At 45.1% G+C, this 19,376-nt stretch overlaps 1 protein-coding gene and 1 long non-coding RNA gene across 19 annotated transcripts in view; both read right to left on the minus strand.

Moving 5' to 3' along the window:
• RERE (arginine-glutamic acid dipeptide repeats) overlaps positions 1-19,376 on the minus strand; it is a 357,369-nt gene that overhangs the window by 158,821 nt on the left and 179,172 nt on the right. For all 18 annotated transcript variants that reach the window (XM_081201368.1, XM_081201373.1, XM_081201372.1 and 15 more), the window contains 2 exons: positions 1,412-1,517; positions 336-432 (listed from right to left, as the gene is read on the minus strand). In XM_081201368.1, coding sequence (XP_081057494.1) covers positions 336-432; positions 1,412-1,517 — 203 coding nt within the window. The remainder of the gene's footprint in view (positions 1-335; positions 433-1,411; positions 1,518-19,376) is intronic.
• Positions 17,835-18,323, minus strand: LOC308590818. The gene is made up of 2 exons (XR_014009918.1): positions 18,101-18,323; positions 17,835-18,064 (listed from the first exon to the last, which is right to left on the minus strand). It is a non-coding gene; the product is annotated as an uncharacterized lncRNA (long non-coding RNA).

Consider the following 19,376-nt stretch of genomic DNA (forward strand, 5'->3'; position numbering starts at 1 on the left):
TTCACTTTGCCTGCAATCCGAACCACACTTACCAAGGAGTAAGCTCAATTGAATTCAATAGGACTTACTTGGATAGGATTGCACTGTTAGTCAGACTCCAATGCAAAATCTTTAAGTCACTGTCTAAACTACTGTAGATAACAAAAATTATTAGATATGGGCAAGGGGGGTGGGGAGAGGAAGATTTCATCAGGAGACTAGCAATATCTGCAATGAAAACATTTTTTCAAAAAAAATAGATGGAAAGAGGTTCAGAACATTCTCCTAGTTAACATTCTTGGCCTTTCTAGAGCTTGTTGCAAAGTCTTCTCCGCAATGGACTCTTGACAGCTTACCTGAGGGCAGCAGCATGATAGGTGTCAACATAGTCCGAAATGAAAAGCTCTCTGTTCTTGATCACTGGGTCGGTAATAACCAGCTCACGCCCAGAATCTGTGGAAAGAAAAGCACACAAGTTCAACTGTGATGCCTCAAAAATATCGACATCAGCCACTCACTCCCAGGTGCAAAGGCAACCAAAGCAGAAGTTTAGAGACACATAAAGATATTCAGATGTAAAGTACACATTTTGAGGGGGCGGGGGCAGGCATAGCTCTGAAGTCGAGAATTTCCCCACCATCCCCCACCTGCAAAGGAATCCCCCCATAAAGAGGTTGCTCACCCTTTTAGGCCCATAGGCACAACTGGATTTCTGAGCAAGAGCTATGGACACTGATGGTTACTCCCCTCCACCCACAAGACACCGGGGTGGGGGGAACCACATGCATGCATATTTCACTCTTCCAAGGAATCTGGTGGGGAAATCGGATCCAACAGAATTAGTCTGAGCCTTGAAAAGCACATAGAGCTGAAAGAGGAAGTAGGAACGAGTGTCATTCTGCCAACTTCCTCCTTCATCTCCATTGACTTAACTGAGAAGAAAATAGCCACCCTCACCTCCTGGTGACCAAGGTCTGAGAGAGAGAGAGACCTTAGAGATTTTGTGGAAACCAGAAGACAACCTCAAGGGTGCTATTGCCCCATAGGGCACCACACTGGCAATTCCTTTTCTTCTGAAAGTATACATTTCTAGCCCTCATATGGTGAGAAAAAGCATGAAGGGAATAGGGCAGCAGGGTAGAGGGAGAGTTTTTGGAGTCAATAAGAACATCTGTCTCAATCCAAGGCGTCTCCTCTTGCCTGCCTCATGTCTCAGACAATGGTCCGAAAGCACAGTGATTCTCCTAGATTGCTAAAGCTAAGTAGGTCTCAACCTGATCACTGCCCATGTGGAAGACAGTCTGAGAAGCCCAATATAAGCTGGTCTGGGCTTTCCAAAGGAATGGCAGAATGCTGCTATAATGAACAGACAGACAGGAAAAAAGCATCACTGGCAGCAAGGGATGCTAACCACATCTGGAGCTCAGCTTACCATTTTCGTTATGCCGGTCCTGAACTAAATGCTGGTACACAGAATCTGGAACTTCAGACTGGCGGTAGTACCATTTGACGTTCATGAGAAGGTGGTCCCGTTTACTCTGAAAAGGAGCAACAAAAAACGAAGTTATGGGCAAGGGCTTTGGGTTAGCCAGCCAACACACTCCCTAAGCAGATGCACAAAGAGGCAGAAACAAGTTGCAAGGAAATTGTCTTCCCCATCAGTACAGCAAAATCAGAAGTCAAAAGGTGCTAGAATTGACGCTTAACAGCATCTCCCCACTTAAGGGGAAAGTGGCTTCTCAGACAATCAAGACTTCAGAAGACTACTCTCATAAGCAGGGAACATTTGTACACACACCTGACATTACATTAGGGGCTTGTACCAAAAAAGCAGCAGCTTCTTAACCTTGCCTACACAGTTGGCACCTTCACCTTAAGCTTCATTTGGTCCAGGAACTCTCACCCTGGGAAATAACCTCCTTGTCATGCAAAGGAAGAATGTGAAAAACATTCCAAATTCAGATATTTCTGCATGAATGTTTTAAAAGCCAGCATCAAAATACCAAGTATCCATTTCACTTCAGACATTTTCTAGTTCTGTGCAGAGGTGCCTTGTTGCTATCACTGGCTTCAGTTATCATCTTGGAGAGTTTTACACTTAAGATTCTTCACTGGACTACTCCCCACCTACAAAACCAAACCAAATCAAGAGTGTCTTGGGGCATCCTGAGATTTAACAAATTAAATCACACCTTTCTATTGCTCTAGAATATGTAAAAGGAAACATAAAGCACTGTAGTGAAGTTAAGTAGGGATGGGGAACCTCCTGCTGCCCTTTGCAATCTCCTCAGATGGACAATAGAGTCTACGCGTAGAAACTGCCCAGTGTACAAAAGTAACATTCATTTTTGTGGCTCAAGCCTTAATCAGGGATTCCCAAACTGTTGTCCATGGACAATGGTCTGCAACTTGCATTCAGGTAGTCTGTTGCATTTCTCTGGATTTGTGGTTGAAGAGAGCTAATGGCAAATCCATCACTTTAAATATTCATGTAGATTTTTGATTGTATTTTTATTGCTTCCTCTATTTCTTCTATTGTATTTTATTGTATTTCAATTTAAATTTAGTAAAATGCAGCATATAAGAAATAAGAATCAAACAGCCTCTAACACAGCATGTTACAATTAGTATAAAAGGTAGAAAGATAATTAAGAAGTTCGCCAAGACACTCAGCCAATTTTCAAGTGATCCTTTGGGGGGGGGGCTGATTTTGAGAACCACTGACTTAGATAAAACTCCATGTGCAATACCAAAAAACATCCAGCCAGTGGCAGCATTGTGTCAAGTAAGACTCCTAGAGCATGGCTGAAGCACATGTACCTGGTATCCTGTCCTTTAAAAGCAGTTCAAACCGCTAAAAAAGAAAAGGAAAAAACGTTTGCTGCACAAGCTTGAGAAATAAATCAGCACTTCAAAGGTTTAAGCAAACATGAAGATAACTGCAGTCAAAGCAGAGCGCTTGGGAGGGACTCTAGCTCAGTGGCAGAACACCTGCTCTGCAGGCAGAAGGCTTCAATCCCTCTGTTTAAAAGGATCTCAACTAGCCCTGCTGGGGAAAACCTTTGCCTGATAGGCTGCAGAGCAAGTGTCAATGAAAATAGGCTGGGAGTGGATGGACCAATAATTGCATTAAGTGGGAGGGACTATAGATCAGTGCAGTGGTGGCTTGTGTGGGGTGCAAGACAGGGAGCCCAATGATAGGTGGAGCCAGAGGCAAGGACAGGTGGGGGCAGCTAGTTCTATTTTTTGTCTCCCACCTCCTCCCTGCTGGAGGAGGGAAACACCAGAGACTTCGGAGAAGGAAACTGACAGGCAGCCTTGTAAGTAAGAAGACAGGCAGATGAGGGCTGGCTGGAAGCAGACTGAGGCTGGTGAGGCAGCGCCATTTTCACCCCATGGACCAGCCACAGCTGAATCAATGGCTGAGAATGTGCTCTGTATGCTGAAAGTTCCCAAATTCAGGGTTGCCTCCAATCCTAGTCAAACTTGGGAGTTGAAATAAATGGGCATGGCCAACCGAATGCAGTACAGTGGAACCTCAGTTTTCGAGCGTCTTGGAAGCTGAACGTTTCAGAAGCTAAACGCCGAAAACCCAGTAGTAATCGCTTCCATTTTTTAACGCAACTCAAAAGTTGAATGGCTTCCACTGTGTGGTTTTCTTTTTTCTCAATGGATTTTGCTGACCGCCCATTGCTCCTCGGTTTTCAAACATTTTGGAAGTGGAACGGTCTTCCGGAACAGATTATGTTTGAAAACTGAGGTTCCACTATATTCGGTTGCAAACATGAGTCCCCAGAATGCAACCCTCAGGCCCTTCCTGGAGCCTATGCACAGAGACTCATCTGCAGATCTCAAGGCATAGGCAGGTGTATAGGAGACAAGTAGTTATTTGCAGATATTTGGTGCTCAAGCTGTTAAGCACTTTAAACTTAAGCACCCTGAACACAATCTACAACCAAGGGCAGCCAGCAAAACTTTAGTATGACCTGGCAATTGCCAACTCATGGGTACTCTTGCCACCAAAGCCACTTGGGCCTCTAGTGACAACCATGATTCAAGGAGAGCCTTTAAACTACATAACAGTGCCTTCAGGGGGAGTGCAACCCTGTCCAGAATAGGCTATTGCACTACACTGGATCTTACAAGAGAGCCTAAAGCAAGAAGAGCCACAGGTTGAGCACCTGGCTTTGTATGCAGAAGGCCCTCAGAATCTCTGAGTACAGCTGGGGGAAGAGGACCCCATCTGAAATTCAGTGTAGACAGTACTGAGCTAGATAGGTACAACACTGGTCAAAAAGACTTTCATGTTGCTGCCACAACACACACACAGACTCAAGACCCACAAAGGCCCATGACACAAAAATTGTGTGTGCTCATTTATATGTATAGATCCAAATTTAGGTTGCTGAAGAAACGAAGATGGCAGGTGCCTGGGACACCATGTTCTGCAACATGACCAGGAGTTATGTAAACCAGATATGAGGAACTTTTGGCCCTCCAGACGTTGCTGAACAAAAATTCCTATGAGTTCTATCAAGCATAGCCCACGGCCAGGAATCATGCGAGCTGTAATTCAGCAACATCTGGAGAACCAAAGGTTCCCTACACCAGCTGTAAACAAAGGAAAACATTAAAAGAGGTGGATGGGCAGGTGATTCAGGGCCCAGCATGAAATACCTGGGACCCCACACCCACAAGTTATTCCCTAGCAATATCCCTGGGTTGCAGTTTCAGTATTTGCGAATCTCTACTTACAATGGTTGTATGCAAACATCTGTGAACATGAATACAATAGATTTCAAAACACATGGGCCCTTGCTGGCAATTTTGGGGGAGATGAAAAAGGGAAAGTGCTGTTACCCCTCTCCAAGCAAAACCCTTGTTTGATGTAAGGCCCAGTTCTGACTGCTTGCCCACCTGCCTCCTCTCAGTGTGCCCATCTCATTTCCTTACATCATTACCTGAAACAAAAGAGAAGCTGGCAGCTGAATCAAGACAGGAACAGCTGGAGTTCAGGGATCTGGAATATGATTGGAACTACAGCCTGGGGAGAAGGGGAAGGAGGGTGCCCTTTCCTTTCAAGCACGTATAACCCACACAATATTCATTTTGGCTGTGCTTTTATCAAATCAGAAGCCAATGCATTTGGCTTCCCTCTGAGCGCCTGCGGCAGAGCCGGCTGAATCTCTGTGTGCCCTGGACAATACCTACTGATGCTCATCTACCTGCAGGGCTTTATCCCACGGGCTCACTGCTTGCTCTCCTTCTGCTGGGGCTTTTTGTTCATTTGTAGCATCCCAGCCTCTGCATTTAGTGGGCTTGCAACTTGTGCTTCCGCTTTCCGTTTATCTCAGCTCATCCGTATCAAGATGGAAAGATGGGTGACAGAATGTACTGTTGCGGAAAGACACGAACAAACTGCAACCCCCAAAATCTACCACCATCTGTCATTTGAAGACACACACTTTAGCCATGGTGAGCTGAACTAGGACATTTTTAGGGTACCAAATACAGAGAAAGAACAAATGATTACCATAAACAGCTGCAATTTAAATGAGGAACACTGTCTTACTTAGCATCCTCTCTGCTTTCTGGAGATTACAGAAGGCATCACACTCACACACTTTCAAGCATCTTTTTGAAGCCATAAGGTCTAGGAAGGAACTTTTTCTTTTCAAAATGAAAGCCAGGATTTTCAGGAATCTGCATTCTGTATCCCTTAATAATATCCTGTGCCTTTTCCGCACTGCTGTTGAATCACAGCACTCACACTGCCTTAAACACTGCCTTGTCTTCATTAACGTTTCTTCCTTACTGTGTATTATCAAGGGGGAAACACTGCTCTGACACCTTTAGAAAATGAATAATTTGATGTGATTTTTTTAAAAAATGAACATTATTTAGAGGTCACTTTGGGGGACATATAGCCCATTATGGCTTCATCAGGGCTCCTCTCCTTGAAAAACCAACAGGGTAAGTGGAAGAGAGGAATCTCTCAAAGTTATAGGAAGTACTGGACTGACTTTGCCTGGCTGTGACAACCTGTGCAACAACAAAAACAACAACAAGCAAAGTAGTTCCGTTTCCTCCAACATTTCATTCTGCAGGATGTTTGAACCCAGCCTCTCTGCAGAACAAGCACGGAGGGAAAGCGTTTGACCTAACAATCTACCATTTATAGCGGCTTCAAATTTATAGACCCCAAGCCTCAAAAAACAGAGGGGTCAGCGTTTGTTCCACTGTGCTGACTCGCTGCCTTTGGCGCTTTACATCATCCTCTGCGCCAACATGGCAGGAGGTTGTGTTTTTGCGTTTTATTTTTTTACACCCACAATTTGAAAGGCAGCACATGAAAACCTCCTTTGCTGTTTACAACAGAAGCGCAAAATAACCAGTTACATTTAAATCCCCCGACAGATGATGCAACTGAAAAATGTGCTGACGCGCTAAATTTGCCACAATCTGCTCTCGGCTGATATCAGAGAAGCATTTCTCTTGCAAATCACAGCGCCCCTTTAAGGTATCATGTCCTGGTGATTGCTTCTTTTGTGTCCAATTAATTTAAAAGGCTTAACCATGGAAATCAGGCTGAGAATGTTCCTCTAGCACAGCAACAGTACCGCTCGCTCTCTCTGTTTGTAGAAACCAAATCTTACTAAAAATACCGGCATCTTACACTATGTTATGTTTTACAATATTGCTATTCTCTCTTATACTATAAGAGAATTGTTAATGTTGTGGCTTACTGGGCCTGCTTATAGGATTCTGTCTTTTTTTCTTTCTTTCTTTTGGTATATTATAGTTTTCCCTGTTTTTCCCCCCACTCAGGGATTGAAAATATTCAATGAAGAGCAGGCTGTAAATACTGCAAATAAATAAGTAAGAAGGTGATGGACTCCAATCTCACTGCAAGGCAACTCTCCCCCTACTTCCCCCCACCACAGAAATCAACCAAGATTTCCACTGGTTGCTGAAATGGGGGACGATGGCTTCATTTCACCCCATTAATGCTGCTGTATGTAGAACCAGACTGCCATCTGTAGCTCTTTCTTACTCCAGCAAGTGGGCTTTCATGGGGCTATGGAAGTCAGAGAAGATGGCCACCAGCTTCCACACACAAAAGGGGTGAGGAACCTTTGGTCCTCCCGATATTGCTAATCTGCAAATCCCATCACCCCCAGCAAGCACGGCCAATAGTCTGGGGTGATGGGAACTGTAGTTCAGCAACAATGGGAGAGTCAAAGGTTCCCCAGATTTGCTGCATTGTACAGCTCCCCAGAACAGGAACAAAGGAAGCTGCCTTAATACTTGCTTTGACTTCTGGACTACTTGGACTGGCTGGCTGGCGGTTCTCAGGGATCTTGGGCTGAGGGTGCTTCTGATCATCAGGTACTTGAGCCTTTGAACTGGAGACAGTGGCGTAGCGTGGGGGGTGCCAGGGGTGCCGGCCGCACCGGGCGCAACATTTGGGGGGGCGCGTTTGGCCGGCCCCCCTGGAGGAAGCGGGAACCTCTCCAAGTCGCTGCGGGAGGAGGTCTCTCCGCCCCACCGCCAGCCTTCGGAAGGCTGCTCCGAAGCCTGGCGGCGGGAGGAGGTCTCTCCGCCCCACCGCCAGCCTTCGGAAGGCTCCTCCGAAGCCTGGCGGTGGGGCGGAGAGACCTTCTCCCCGCGCCAGCCTTCGGATGGCTGTCCTGAAGACTTGTGGTGGGAGCAGTGGCGTAGCATGGGGGGTGCAGGGGGGGGCCTGCCGCACGGGCGCAACATCTGGGGGGGGCGCGGAAGAGACTCAAGTGCTAAAATCCACGGGTTAGGGGGTGCAAATTACTTGCCTTGCCCCGGGTGCTGAGAACCCACGCTACGCCACTGACTGGAGATGCCATGGGTTGAAGTAGGACCTTTTACATGCAAAGGAAGGGGCCAAAACACTGAGATATGGACCTGGCCACAACCAATGGGCCTTAGCTCCTGTTGGGAGACTGAATCACACTTCTTTTTTTAAAAAAATGATGGCATCTGGAGCAAAGCCTTGATGACTTATCTTAAAGCCAGAGGGGTGGGGTGGGGTGCCCCCATGGGAGCAGGTGTAGCAATCATCCCTGCCCCAGATTCCTGCTAGAAAGCATGAACTCTTACTGTACCCTAGAACTCTAAATTTCCCTGCGCATGTCAGTGTGACATGCTCTGTGCAGCACCTCCAACAGAACAACTCTCAAAGGCAGCCAAGCTACCTCTTTCGGCTCCTGTCCTCTTAACCTAAACCAACACAAAGACTGCAACCTTTAAACCTGTTAGTGTTATCTAATGACTGTTCCATCTACAAGAGCTTTTCTAATAGAAACAGGCCACGATGGCTTATCTCTGTGCACAAGCCAGCCCTCAAAGAACCGCCAGCTTGATTGAGCGCAGTAATGGAAGGCAGGAAATGAGAAGGCTTGGTTAAGCCACGGATAATCGATCAGTGTATTCAGCGGAGTGTGAGCTGAGCCAGGGAATAAGCAGCTCGGGGTATCCAATACTGTGCCTTCCAGTACAGAAAAGTCCCATTTCTGTGATCTATGCAGGAGAAAGAATAATTTATTGACACAACAATATAGGATTCCCCCCTCCTCACCCCCTGCAACATACATATGCCAAAAATGTCTTGCTTTTCACATTTGTTATTCTTTACAGTGCAGAAAGAAAAATCTTTCACGCCTTCCATCCTCTGCAAGCTGAATGACAAAGCTGAATAGTGGCTTGTGTTGTTCCGAACAACTCGTGAACCTGGAAATTACCGGTTTGTCAATTCTTTCAAATGTAAGGAAAGTGTTCTCTTTGCCTTCCAAAGTCCAGTATTTTTGCACTGTGCATGTGGAGTGTCCCATTTTTTATGTGTGCAACTGTGATTCTCCTGTCGACAGCTGGAATAAAACAGGTGAAATCTCAGAATCAATCTTAAGGTTTTAAGCTATTGCCAATTTAGACATGCTGGCAAAGTAAACAATCTGGAGACCCAGGGTGGGGGGGTGGGGAGGCGCTCAATTTGTTAGAATTTGAAGGACAAGCAACTCACCACTGGAGAAGATAGAAAGGCAAGGCTCAGCTTAGAGGGGGAGAAAGATTTTCTCCCATTTTTATTTTTACAATAGGGGTGGGGAAGCAACCTGTATCTTCCTGAATATCTCCAGTTTTTCCTCCAGGCCTTCACATTTCTGCTCAGGAATGGGTCAAGGATAACCTTGGCCGTCGCAAGGAACCCAGATGAGAAGAAGCTATATGCTGTGACAGTAAAGAAGGAGCCAGATCAAAATGAGACCTCTAGGTGCTGCTCCTTTCGAAAGATGCTCATCAAGAAGACATCCTATGCCCAAAAACCTGGTTTTGGAAGAAGTAGTTTTATTTTACATTTTGTGCATTTAAAAAAAAAATGTTTTACACAGGCAGCATTAGAAAGAGGCATCAATGTAAGATAGTGGTAGCTGGCACCTATTGGGACTGGTGGGTTGGAAAACAGGGAGGCCAACAGCAGGTGGCGCCAGAGCCAATGACTGGCAAAACAGACTCATTCCATTTTGACACCATCCCACTCATTGTTTATTTCCTCAGAAGCAACACAAAAGAATTAAGAGGAGGAGGAAGCTGATAGCCAGAGCTACCCATTGATTAGACTACAGTAATTGTAAGTAAGAAGTCAGGCAGGTTGGGGGGGGGGGGCAAGCTAAGGGCAGAATGAGGCTGGTAGGGCAGTGTCTCATTTGCTCTAATGAACCAGCCTCCACTGAACAAGTGTCCCTGTCCTAAGGTAAGAATTCAGAGCCACTACCAAATCTGTTTATAGATGGCCGTAAAAATTTACTGTTTAAGAGCCTACTAATCCTTTTCATGTCTGCAGCTAGAAATCTATTAAGATAATATTGGAAAACAGCCACTAAATTAACTCTGGAGGCCTAGTGGGGTAGACTGTAGAAGATTGCTTTTTTGGAAAAACTAACAAAGCATCTTTGAGCACTATTTCAAAACGATTTTGAAATAATATGTTTATTCAATACACAGGAAAGGATAAAAGTTATCTTCTCACCACCAGCTATCCCCGGCTCACTCTGGGGCAATCTGGTAAGACAGAGAGTAAAGACACTAAACGGGTATAGTCAACTCAAAACTATTATCCAAGCCTGCCAGATATTTGACTGTGCATGGAAGGATTTGGGGGGATGGAGTACACAGAGGCTGTTTTCAGAAACAAAAATGTTTTTAGAAATGAATTCAGAGCCACACAATGTTGCATGCAACAAAGCTCAGACCTGCAAAGGCAGAAGGCGTGATGCCAAAAGCAAACAGAAGCAGTCTTCCAGTTTGCTTAAAACAAGAGCAATTTATTTCCCTATATGTTCCTTTTCGGCTTCGCTGAACTGAAAATTCAGAACACCTCTGTGCTCAGAGAAATGGGGTGGGGATATATACTTCTTTCTAAAGTGCACTGTTATTTTTATATTGCAAAGAAAGTATTTTACCTTCATCACGGGAAAGCGTGTGTGCATGTGTGCGTGTGTGTACGCGCGCTCACAGAAAAAAATAATAAACACTATCATAAACCATTTCACAAAAGGTCACAGGCCACTGCTTACTATCTCTCAATTAATCCCACTGAGGCATCTTTCCGCTCTGTTTCTTGCTTTATGTTCTTTGAATTTCGCTCTGTAACACCTGATGTCAGATAAGCCAAGCAGAAGCATTCATTGCTAGCAGCCTCTATTTTTTGCTTATAGGTGGCATGCTACAAGGGTAAGGGGCACAGATTGTGTTCCTTAAACCATATTTCAGTCTTACACATTTTTGTTTTGGTGCTAGACCACTGCTCCTCTCACTGCAGACCAGTAGTTCCCAAACTGTGACACAGAACTGAGAATATATCCTTGACATAAATGAATGATCCCTGTTGGAAAGGGTAGTTCAATGGCAAGAGCATCTGCTTTGCATGCTGAAGGACCCAGGTTCAATTCACAGCATCTCCATGTAGGGCTGGGAATATTCCCCCATCGGAAAACCTGGAGAGCTGAGGCCAGTCGGACAAACCTGAGCTAGATGGACCAATGGTCTGACCAGCTATAAGGATGTTTCTTATGAGTTCAAATACACACAACAGAGGCTGCCGCCCACTGCACTTCTGGCCAGTTTACTGCTCTGTTCTTGTCTCCTTCCAGTCAGCTTACTTTGGAGAATAGATAACTATTTGATCTATGCACTGGGGGCAACTAATCAGGGTGGTGCATCCCATTTCGCTGCTTGAGGAGAAACTGGAAGTGTTGCTTTGCTGTGCCGCCGCCACTCCCATCACCACTACCTGCCACTGCCGCCCACTCTGCCACTGCTGTGTGCCCTGCCAGGAGGCACTGATTTCAGGTAAGATCACACCAATTTTGGGTGGGAGTGGTGAATCCAGCCCACGGACGGTCCAGGAATCAGCGTGTTCTTACATGAGTAGAATGTGTCCTTTTATTTAAAATGCATCTCTGGGTTATTTGTGGGGCCTGCCTGGTGTTTTTACATGAGTAGAATGTGTCCTTTTATTTAAAATGCATCTCTGGGTTATTTGTGGGGCCTGCCTGGTGTTTTTACATGAGTAGAATGTGTGCTTTTATTTAAAATGCATCTCTGGGTTATTTGTGGGGCATAGGAATTCGTTCATTTCCCCCCCAAAATATAGTCTGGCCCCCCACAAGGTCTGAGGGACAGTGGACCAGCCCCCTGCTGAAAAGGTTTGCTGACCCCTGCCTTGTTAGGAATCCTTTGACCAACAGTTGAACTGGATGATGCCCGACACCCACCCACCCCAGTTCTAGTATGAGAGAAAAACTTTCTCCCCATATATACACACACACACACACACACACACACACGTAATAATAATAGTAATAGTAATAATAATAATAATAATAATAATAATAATAATAATAATAATAATAATAATTTATACCCTGCCTATCTGGCTAGGTTTTCCCAGCCACTCTGGGTGGCTTCCAGCAAAATATTAAAATACAATAGTCCATTTAACATTAAAAGCTTCCCTAAACAGGGCTGCCTTCAGATGTCTTCTAAAAGTCTGGTAGTTGTTTCTCTCTTTGACATCTGCTGGGAGGGCATTCCACAGGGCGGATGCCACCACCGAGAAGGCCCTCTGCCTGGTTCCCTGTAACTTGGCTTCTTGCAACAAGGGAACTGCCAGAAGGCCCTCGGCACTGGACCTCAGTATCCAGGCAGAACGATGGGGGAGGAGACGCTCCTTCAGACGCTCCTTTCCATTTGCTTTAAACTCCTTTAAGTTTCACTGCTAAACTTCATAATTCACTCTTCATGCACAATTAAAGAGAAACTCCAGAGAAACGGTTTCCCAGACACCTGGCATTTCAGGCACTGGCACTTGCAAAACGTATGCTTATGTAAACATACTTTGTGTACTGTAGACACACATACACAGAAAGAAATCCCTGCACCAGATCATCCAGCCCAACAGGATCAAAACTGGAAGGCAAAGCCAACCCTGCTCACCCACCTGCAGTGAGGAAAAGGGGTTTGCAATAGCAAAAGCCCACCTGCCAGATCATTACTCAACCAGCAGCAACAAGCCTCCAGGAGGGTTCCTAGCAGCTTGTCACTTCCCATGCTCTGAGCCAAGTGCTCCAGAGGAAGAAACCATACAGAGTAAAGGTTTATCAAGAATTGAGATGGTGCGGTTGCAGGTGGCAGGAAGCCCCTTACAGCCTAAAGGGCAAAGGGCTGCAGCTAAGCAGCAGAGCTCAAGTTTGCAGACAGTCCAAGGTTCAATCAATGGCAACTCTAGGCAAGGCTGCTGCCAGTCAGTGTAGGCGGTACTGAACAACATGGACTAACAAACTGACCCAGATTAAGGCTATTACCTGTGTTCCTTCATCAATAAGCAAGGCATCAGGCTGTAGGCTAATCCTACTCTGGATAGGCTCTTTTAAATTAATGGACGTGCCTAACTTAGGTCTGTTAATTTTAATAGGTCTGTTCTTAGAAGGAGTGGCATTGGATACAGCCCACCTTGTTTGAGGAATTTGTGCTGGATGCAAACCTGCTACTGGGCCACATTCAAGGTTCTGATACTAACTTAAAAGGCCCTATACACCTCAGTACTGGGTTACTTGAGATGCTGCCTTATCTCTTACAGACCGAGTAGGTCACTGTGTTCTTCAGCAGTTTCTCAAAGTCCCTAAAATATCAGAAGTCCACTCTTTCAGTGACAGGCACCCACTCTTTGGCCTTTCCAGAAACAACTGGGTGAACAGCGGCATTTTTACAAAAAAATTACAAAATGAAACTGTTTTTCTGCTTTTTCAGGTGTTTTTATGCTTTCATAGAATTGTAGAGTTGGAACCCTGAGGATCATCTAGCTTACCCCCCTGCAATAGCTGTCCTGTACAGAGATTGAACCTGCAGGCTTGGCATTATTAACACCATGCTCTAACAAACTGAGCTATTTAGCTGCCATTAGATGGATGTAAAAGTGAATCCATATAACAGAATAATAAGAATAAGCATACACACACATATGTACACAGGAGGGCCTAGTTCAGATGTCACATTAAACCAGTTTTAAATTAAACTATGGTTTAACGTGAACAAACAACATGCATTAGCATGCTCTGCTCCTTCCTTTAGGCAACCAGGAAGGAAACAGACCAGAGGCTGGCTACATGTTACATGTTTCTGTCCAAACAAAACACAAGCGCTAGTTATCACATAACGTGAAGCCAGCCTCTAGACTGTTTCCTCCTGGGCCTGCCAAAGGTAGGATTGGAGCAGGAGCTCAGGGGTAGTCTGAGCAGTGGGTCAAAACACAGTGTAATTTTAACTATGGTTTAGCTTGACATCTGAACCAAGCTAGGGTGTTCTACAGTGTTGTTCCACTTAGAGGAACAGACGTTATGAGAACATGGCCCCCATAATCTCTCTTCCTCTCAAATCCTGTAGTCTTTCCAAGTGTAAAAATCTAAAGGCCACAAGACTGCACAGATTCTGCCTTCTCTCTTAACAAATCTCTACAGGAGTTTCCTCAACAGGCACTGATGGATAGAATACACTCACTGAAATGAGCCACGGTGACTTTTGAGGCCTGGTGGCGACTCACTACTGAACAACTTGGTTGGGGGCAGAGAGAAACAGCTTGGTAGTTGGGATGTAGCCAAGGAAGAAAGAGGTCTGAGTTTTGCAGTTCGGTTGGGTGAAAGGGACTTGAAGGAGGAGGCTCCAAGGTCATGCGACTACCTTGGAGGCGAGGGGGGCAACTGTGACACTGCACGAAAAGACAAAGAACTGCATCTGGTCGCTTGCCTGCTCTCTTCCCAGCTCAACCTATATATTTATGAACAAATAGGTATCACAACATACACCCAAGGATTGAAGTGCTCCCTTTCTTTATTTGCAAGGAAACTGACCCAGCAGCAGCTGACCTGGAACCTCCTGGATGCTTAGTAAGGCAAGGAAGTGTTGAAACAATACGAAAGGGACAATTCTTATTAGAACAATTCAAAAGAAGGCCATAAACACTTCTGATCCCAGCTTTTCTTCTCCCCACTCAACCTCTTTCCTGCTCCACTCTACTCTGATTACAGATTAGGGCTCTCCCACCAAAGCAAATTTGGCAGCAGGGCTGCTGAAGGGAGTATTGATAGCACAACCCTCCTCCTTCCGCACTTTGCCTGATTAGCATTTCTATTGCTGCGCAGGGCACAGAGGACGCTGTAAATCAAACACACTCAGTGTCAAGCACAATAACCAAAACAGTTACCTAAACAACTAACGGGTACTGTGAATGCGTTTAACTAAGCATCGAATAAGTGCCCCGGCAATTAAATTCCATTAGGTTCCTGAGACTTTAAACCTTGAGGAAGGTGAGGCCCAAGTGAAGACGCCCTTCCAGAGGGCTCCTGGCATTTGCTACTAAAGTGCCATTTCTGGCACTGAGTTCGCATCTAATTGCTGAGCAGCACCAGCTGCAGCATCTATTGCTAACATTAAAAACAAGCTTTGAAGTCGGCACAGGCAGCTCCAATAGATTCCTCGCCTTTGCAAATATCAAGAGGAGGGACAAAGATCCCCCAGAAGCTCACCAAGAAAAATGGCCTTTTAACAACAGAGTACTGATAGGGGTTGAAAAGGCTAAATCACCAAAAACACCGAGCTGCATAGGACCGAACTGCTTTAAAAAAAAGTGGTTAAAAATATGGTTTAAAGTAGTTCATGGGGGCGAGAGGAAACTGAGACAGTTCAGCAGGATGTGGTTGTGACAAACCACAACACCAGGAGACAACCAACCAACCCACAGAATCAACGGCAATTCTCTTGTACTTTCAGCTAAAACAGAAACAAAAGCGGGGTGGAGTGGGGTCAGACTTGCCACGTTGGCATCCCACGGCAAGCAGGAGCGTCACACCAAGGGCAGGAAACTTGGGGATGGGGTAGGGATTCTGCACAAATCCATTCCCTCTTGCTGAGTTATTTGAGGGACCTGACAGCACCTCCCCACTTTGCCAGCATTCAAGGGATTGTCATCCCAAACACTGCGTGAATGCGAAAGGGTGTCAACATTTTCACATCATCAGGTTTTCCCATTCAGCGAAATTCCTTCTTGTTGGAACTTTTTCATAAGCTCCATAACAAAGCAGATCTTTTGTCATTTTAAAATAAAAGATTGTGGGTGGGTGGGTGACTGTACATAAACACTCGCATGCACACACAGCTTCCTGCAGAGTGAAAAGTGGTTTGCCACATAATACAAGGGATCTGCTGCTTGAGTAACCCAAGACAAGCCCTGCTGGATAAAGCAAAAAGGCTCACGCAGACTGTTTGCAAACAGTGGCAAATCAGATACTTCTGGAAAGGCCACAGGATGGGCGTGATGGAGATAACAATTACCTACTACTGCTCTGCCACTACCAGCACCAACCAATATTCAGAGGAATGGCACTGCGGAAGACTCTTTAACTAGCAAAGCTCATCCTTGTGGATAGACCTGTCTTTGGTAAAACACGCCTGATCCCCTTTCAAAGCCACCTAAGCCCATTGCTATCACTGCATCTTGCAGCAGAGAGGCAGAAACCCAAAACCCGTTTGGGGCACATAGAATTAGTGGCTCAGCTGTCTAGACCCTGGTCACTGGCTCTCATTTGATCATGTACTGCAATTGCATACCATATGCACTATTGCCCTAGCAACTGTTGACTATTCAAGCAAACATTCCTGTTATGAATTATTTGCATGTTCAATGTTCCAGCTATCATAATTGTTCTGTGTACACACATTCTGGCTATCTTTAATTAGATTTCATTACCTTAATTGAGATGATGAGCATGTTTCTCTATCTACATCTTCAGTTTGCTTTGTATATTCTGCACAGTACTTTGTATGTTCAGCACAGCGTTAGGTACAATTTTTATCTGATCTTTCCTTTCATGGAACTCAGTGTGGCACACATGATCACCCCATACAATTTTTTTATCATTGCAACCCAGTGAGTCAGGTACGGTTTTCTGACTGGGTGGGGTTGGAACCCTGGTCACTCCGGTCTACATCCAATCCATGAATCACTACACCATTTTGGCTCTCAAAAGAGAAATACCTCAAGCAATGTCATGTTGACCATTCAGAAGAGATGGATGGAAATGTGGATTAATGGACATTCCTGCAAATTTGAAAGTTGATGGCACAATAACCGGTTTTAATTTTTCTAACAAATTCCCTATCTTCAGGGAAATCTCTCCCTGAAGAGAGTTAACACCTCTATGCATTGCTAAGTATTGCGAAGTATGTCTTGTGGTGCATACCCAATTGATAAGAGGTAAAGGGCAGGTCTATTGAGCATCACTGTAGACCCATGAGAACCCATACATAAAAACACTTTGCTGTTATTGCACTTTAGAGAGCACAGGTGGGAGGCACTTGCTAGTCTCTGTTGACAATACTGAGATAGATGGACCAATGATCTGATTTTGTATCAGGCAGAGCTACCTGTGTCCCTGTGTTCATTACTAATATTTTAATTAAGGCATCTCAGGGTTTCCAAAATCACAGTTTCAATCAGCTGTAATCACACAGTGCCTATTTCTTTGTTTATTTATTGCTGTGATTTGTTACTGGGGTTTTCTTGTGTGTGTCACTTTAAAAAGGAAAAGCTCACAACCACACTTCACGTTTCCATGCCTTGTTTTGTTCACCAAAGCCAGCAAGCATCTGTGTAGGAAGAAAGAGCACCCGGGGGTCACGCCCTGCCTAATCAGAGGTGAAGATTATGCAGCAGACAGAATTACACAGAGTAGCAGGTTACACAGGCAAATGCAGGGATGGGGGGGAGGGAGGGAGGAAATCAACAGCTGCAGCATCCAGATGAAAGATTTATGATGATATTTTACCACACGCCAATGGAATTTTGCACTTCAGAGTGTGAAAATCTTTTTTGCTCAGGGGGCCAGCCTGTTCTGGAACTCAAAAAGCTTAGATTAGAAGGCAACAAACAATATTTTGAGATTTTTATATATTTTTTTAAAATGCACAGACGGTAACCTGAAAATCAGCAAACACACACATACACAATGGATTCAGAAGGCTTTCCAGCAGCCCATTGCCTGGCGTTAACACGATGGGCTGTACTCCATTCTGGTCTACCTAGGTCGCAGCGGTATTTTTTTGATCAGGTTACACAGCACAAGGAGATGAAATTTCTTATGAGTGCTTGTGTAATACAAATATGTAAAGCTGTGCTCTTAGTCGGAGGCCAGGAGATATGAGGACTTGGCAAAAGGAGAAAAAACATAACCTTCTGGGGAATGTGATTTTTTTGACAGAAAGGTTATTTGGGGGGGGGGGACGGGGACACCAGAGTAGCTGTATTTCTGAGGGAGATGCCCAGAGCAGAAGACAGTATTATGGATTACATTCCTACTTTTGATGTGGGGTTTTTTTGTGATAAGCCTGGAAGCTAAAAAGGCACCAGAGAGCTGAAATTATCTAATTGATCCGCACACAAAAAGGTAACCTCTCTTTTAAAAACTCCCTTGAAAAGACAAGGGATTGTCTGACTAAAAACTCCCTTGAAAAGACAAGGGATTGTCTGACAATCCACGACAGAGTTAAGAAGCCCAGGGTGACTCACCAAAAACTACAATAAGATAGAGAGCATAAATTAACATCTTTATCCTTGACAGGGCCAAAGCATGTATATTTTATTGTCTTAATTAAAGGGATCTCACTATAAATTGAACATCTGGGCTGCAGAGACTGCCACTGTGGTCTCAACAGCTGCAAGGGAGATATTCTGGGCATTGAAGTCAACCATCCACCACCTGGCTGCTAAGAGTAACTGGACATGGGGGGGGGGGGGAGGCCACAGTTTTGTTATCAAGCATGCAACTTTTCCTGGAAAATTTGAGGGTGCTGGGACATTATATTTTGTGCACACCTGGTTCACCATTAGTGTGTTGCTACTGTCCACCTACCTATTCTTCCCAGTCTCCTTCCTCCATTGTACAACGTGTGCGCACACACACACCATCTCTGAGTCGTGCCCGCTGCCTGCCCCAGCTCTTTATAAAGTCAGGGCAGGTCTCCAAGATAGCTCTGAAGGCTGTTCGGCTGCCATTGCACCACACTAGTCCTTCCCCTGGCAGAGAAAAGCTACATGGCAGCACTCCAGCTGCCTGCTCAGGCTGGTCACTGGCAGAAGATGCCAAGATGTGCAGGACCTCTTATTGGGAAAGAGGTTGGCAGAACCAGCCATGTCAAAGAAGTTGTTCCACTGCACTCTTTCCCCAAAGCTCTTTTAAAGAGCATTTGTTCTGGATTGCTAACTAACTAACCAAAGTATCATTGAGAATGTACCAGAAGTCATAAAAACAAACAAACTCCTGTATTGTTTGGCTGTAAGCTATAACAAAAATGAAAAGGGACATCCAGAGTTGAGCCATGGTAGCTGGGACTGATGGAAGTTGTAGCTCCAACCTTCTGGTTGGTGAAGCCCAGGGCAATAACTGAATTCTTTCATCGTTCCTTTGCAACTTTTCATGTGTGCAAAGGGCAAACCAAGAACAGTTGTGTTTGCTGCCATCAAGCAATGGAGTCTAGCCACAACATCAGAAGAGCAGCAGCTGCCAAAAGGGGAACACAAGTATGACAATTACCTTTTCCCACCACTGAAAGAGGACCACAAATTGAGTTCTGCCATGCTGCAGTACACAGGGAGTGCCTCATACATACAGAGACAAAACATATGTCCACCCAGTTCAGCATTGCCTACAAGGACTGCCAACAGATCTCTGGAATTTCAGGGGTTCTCTCCCAACCCTACCTGGGGATGCCACTGGGGATTGAACCCAAGACCTTTGGCATGCAAAACAGATGATTTG

Source organism: Podarcis bocagei, assembly GCF_964188305.1.
Source record: "Podarcis bocagei genome assembly, chromosome: 7".
Lineage (NCBI taxonomy): Eukaryota > Metazoa > Chordata > Lepidosauria > Squamata > Lacertidae > Podarcis > Podarcis bocagei.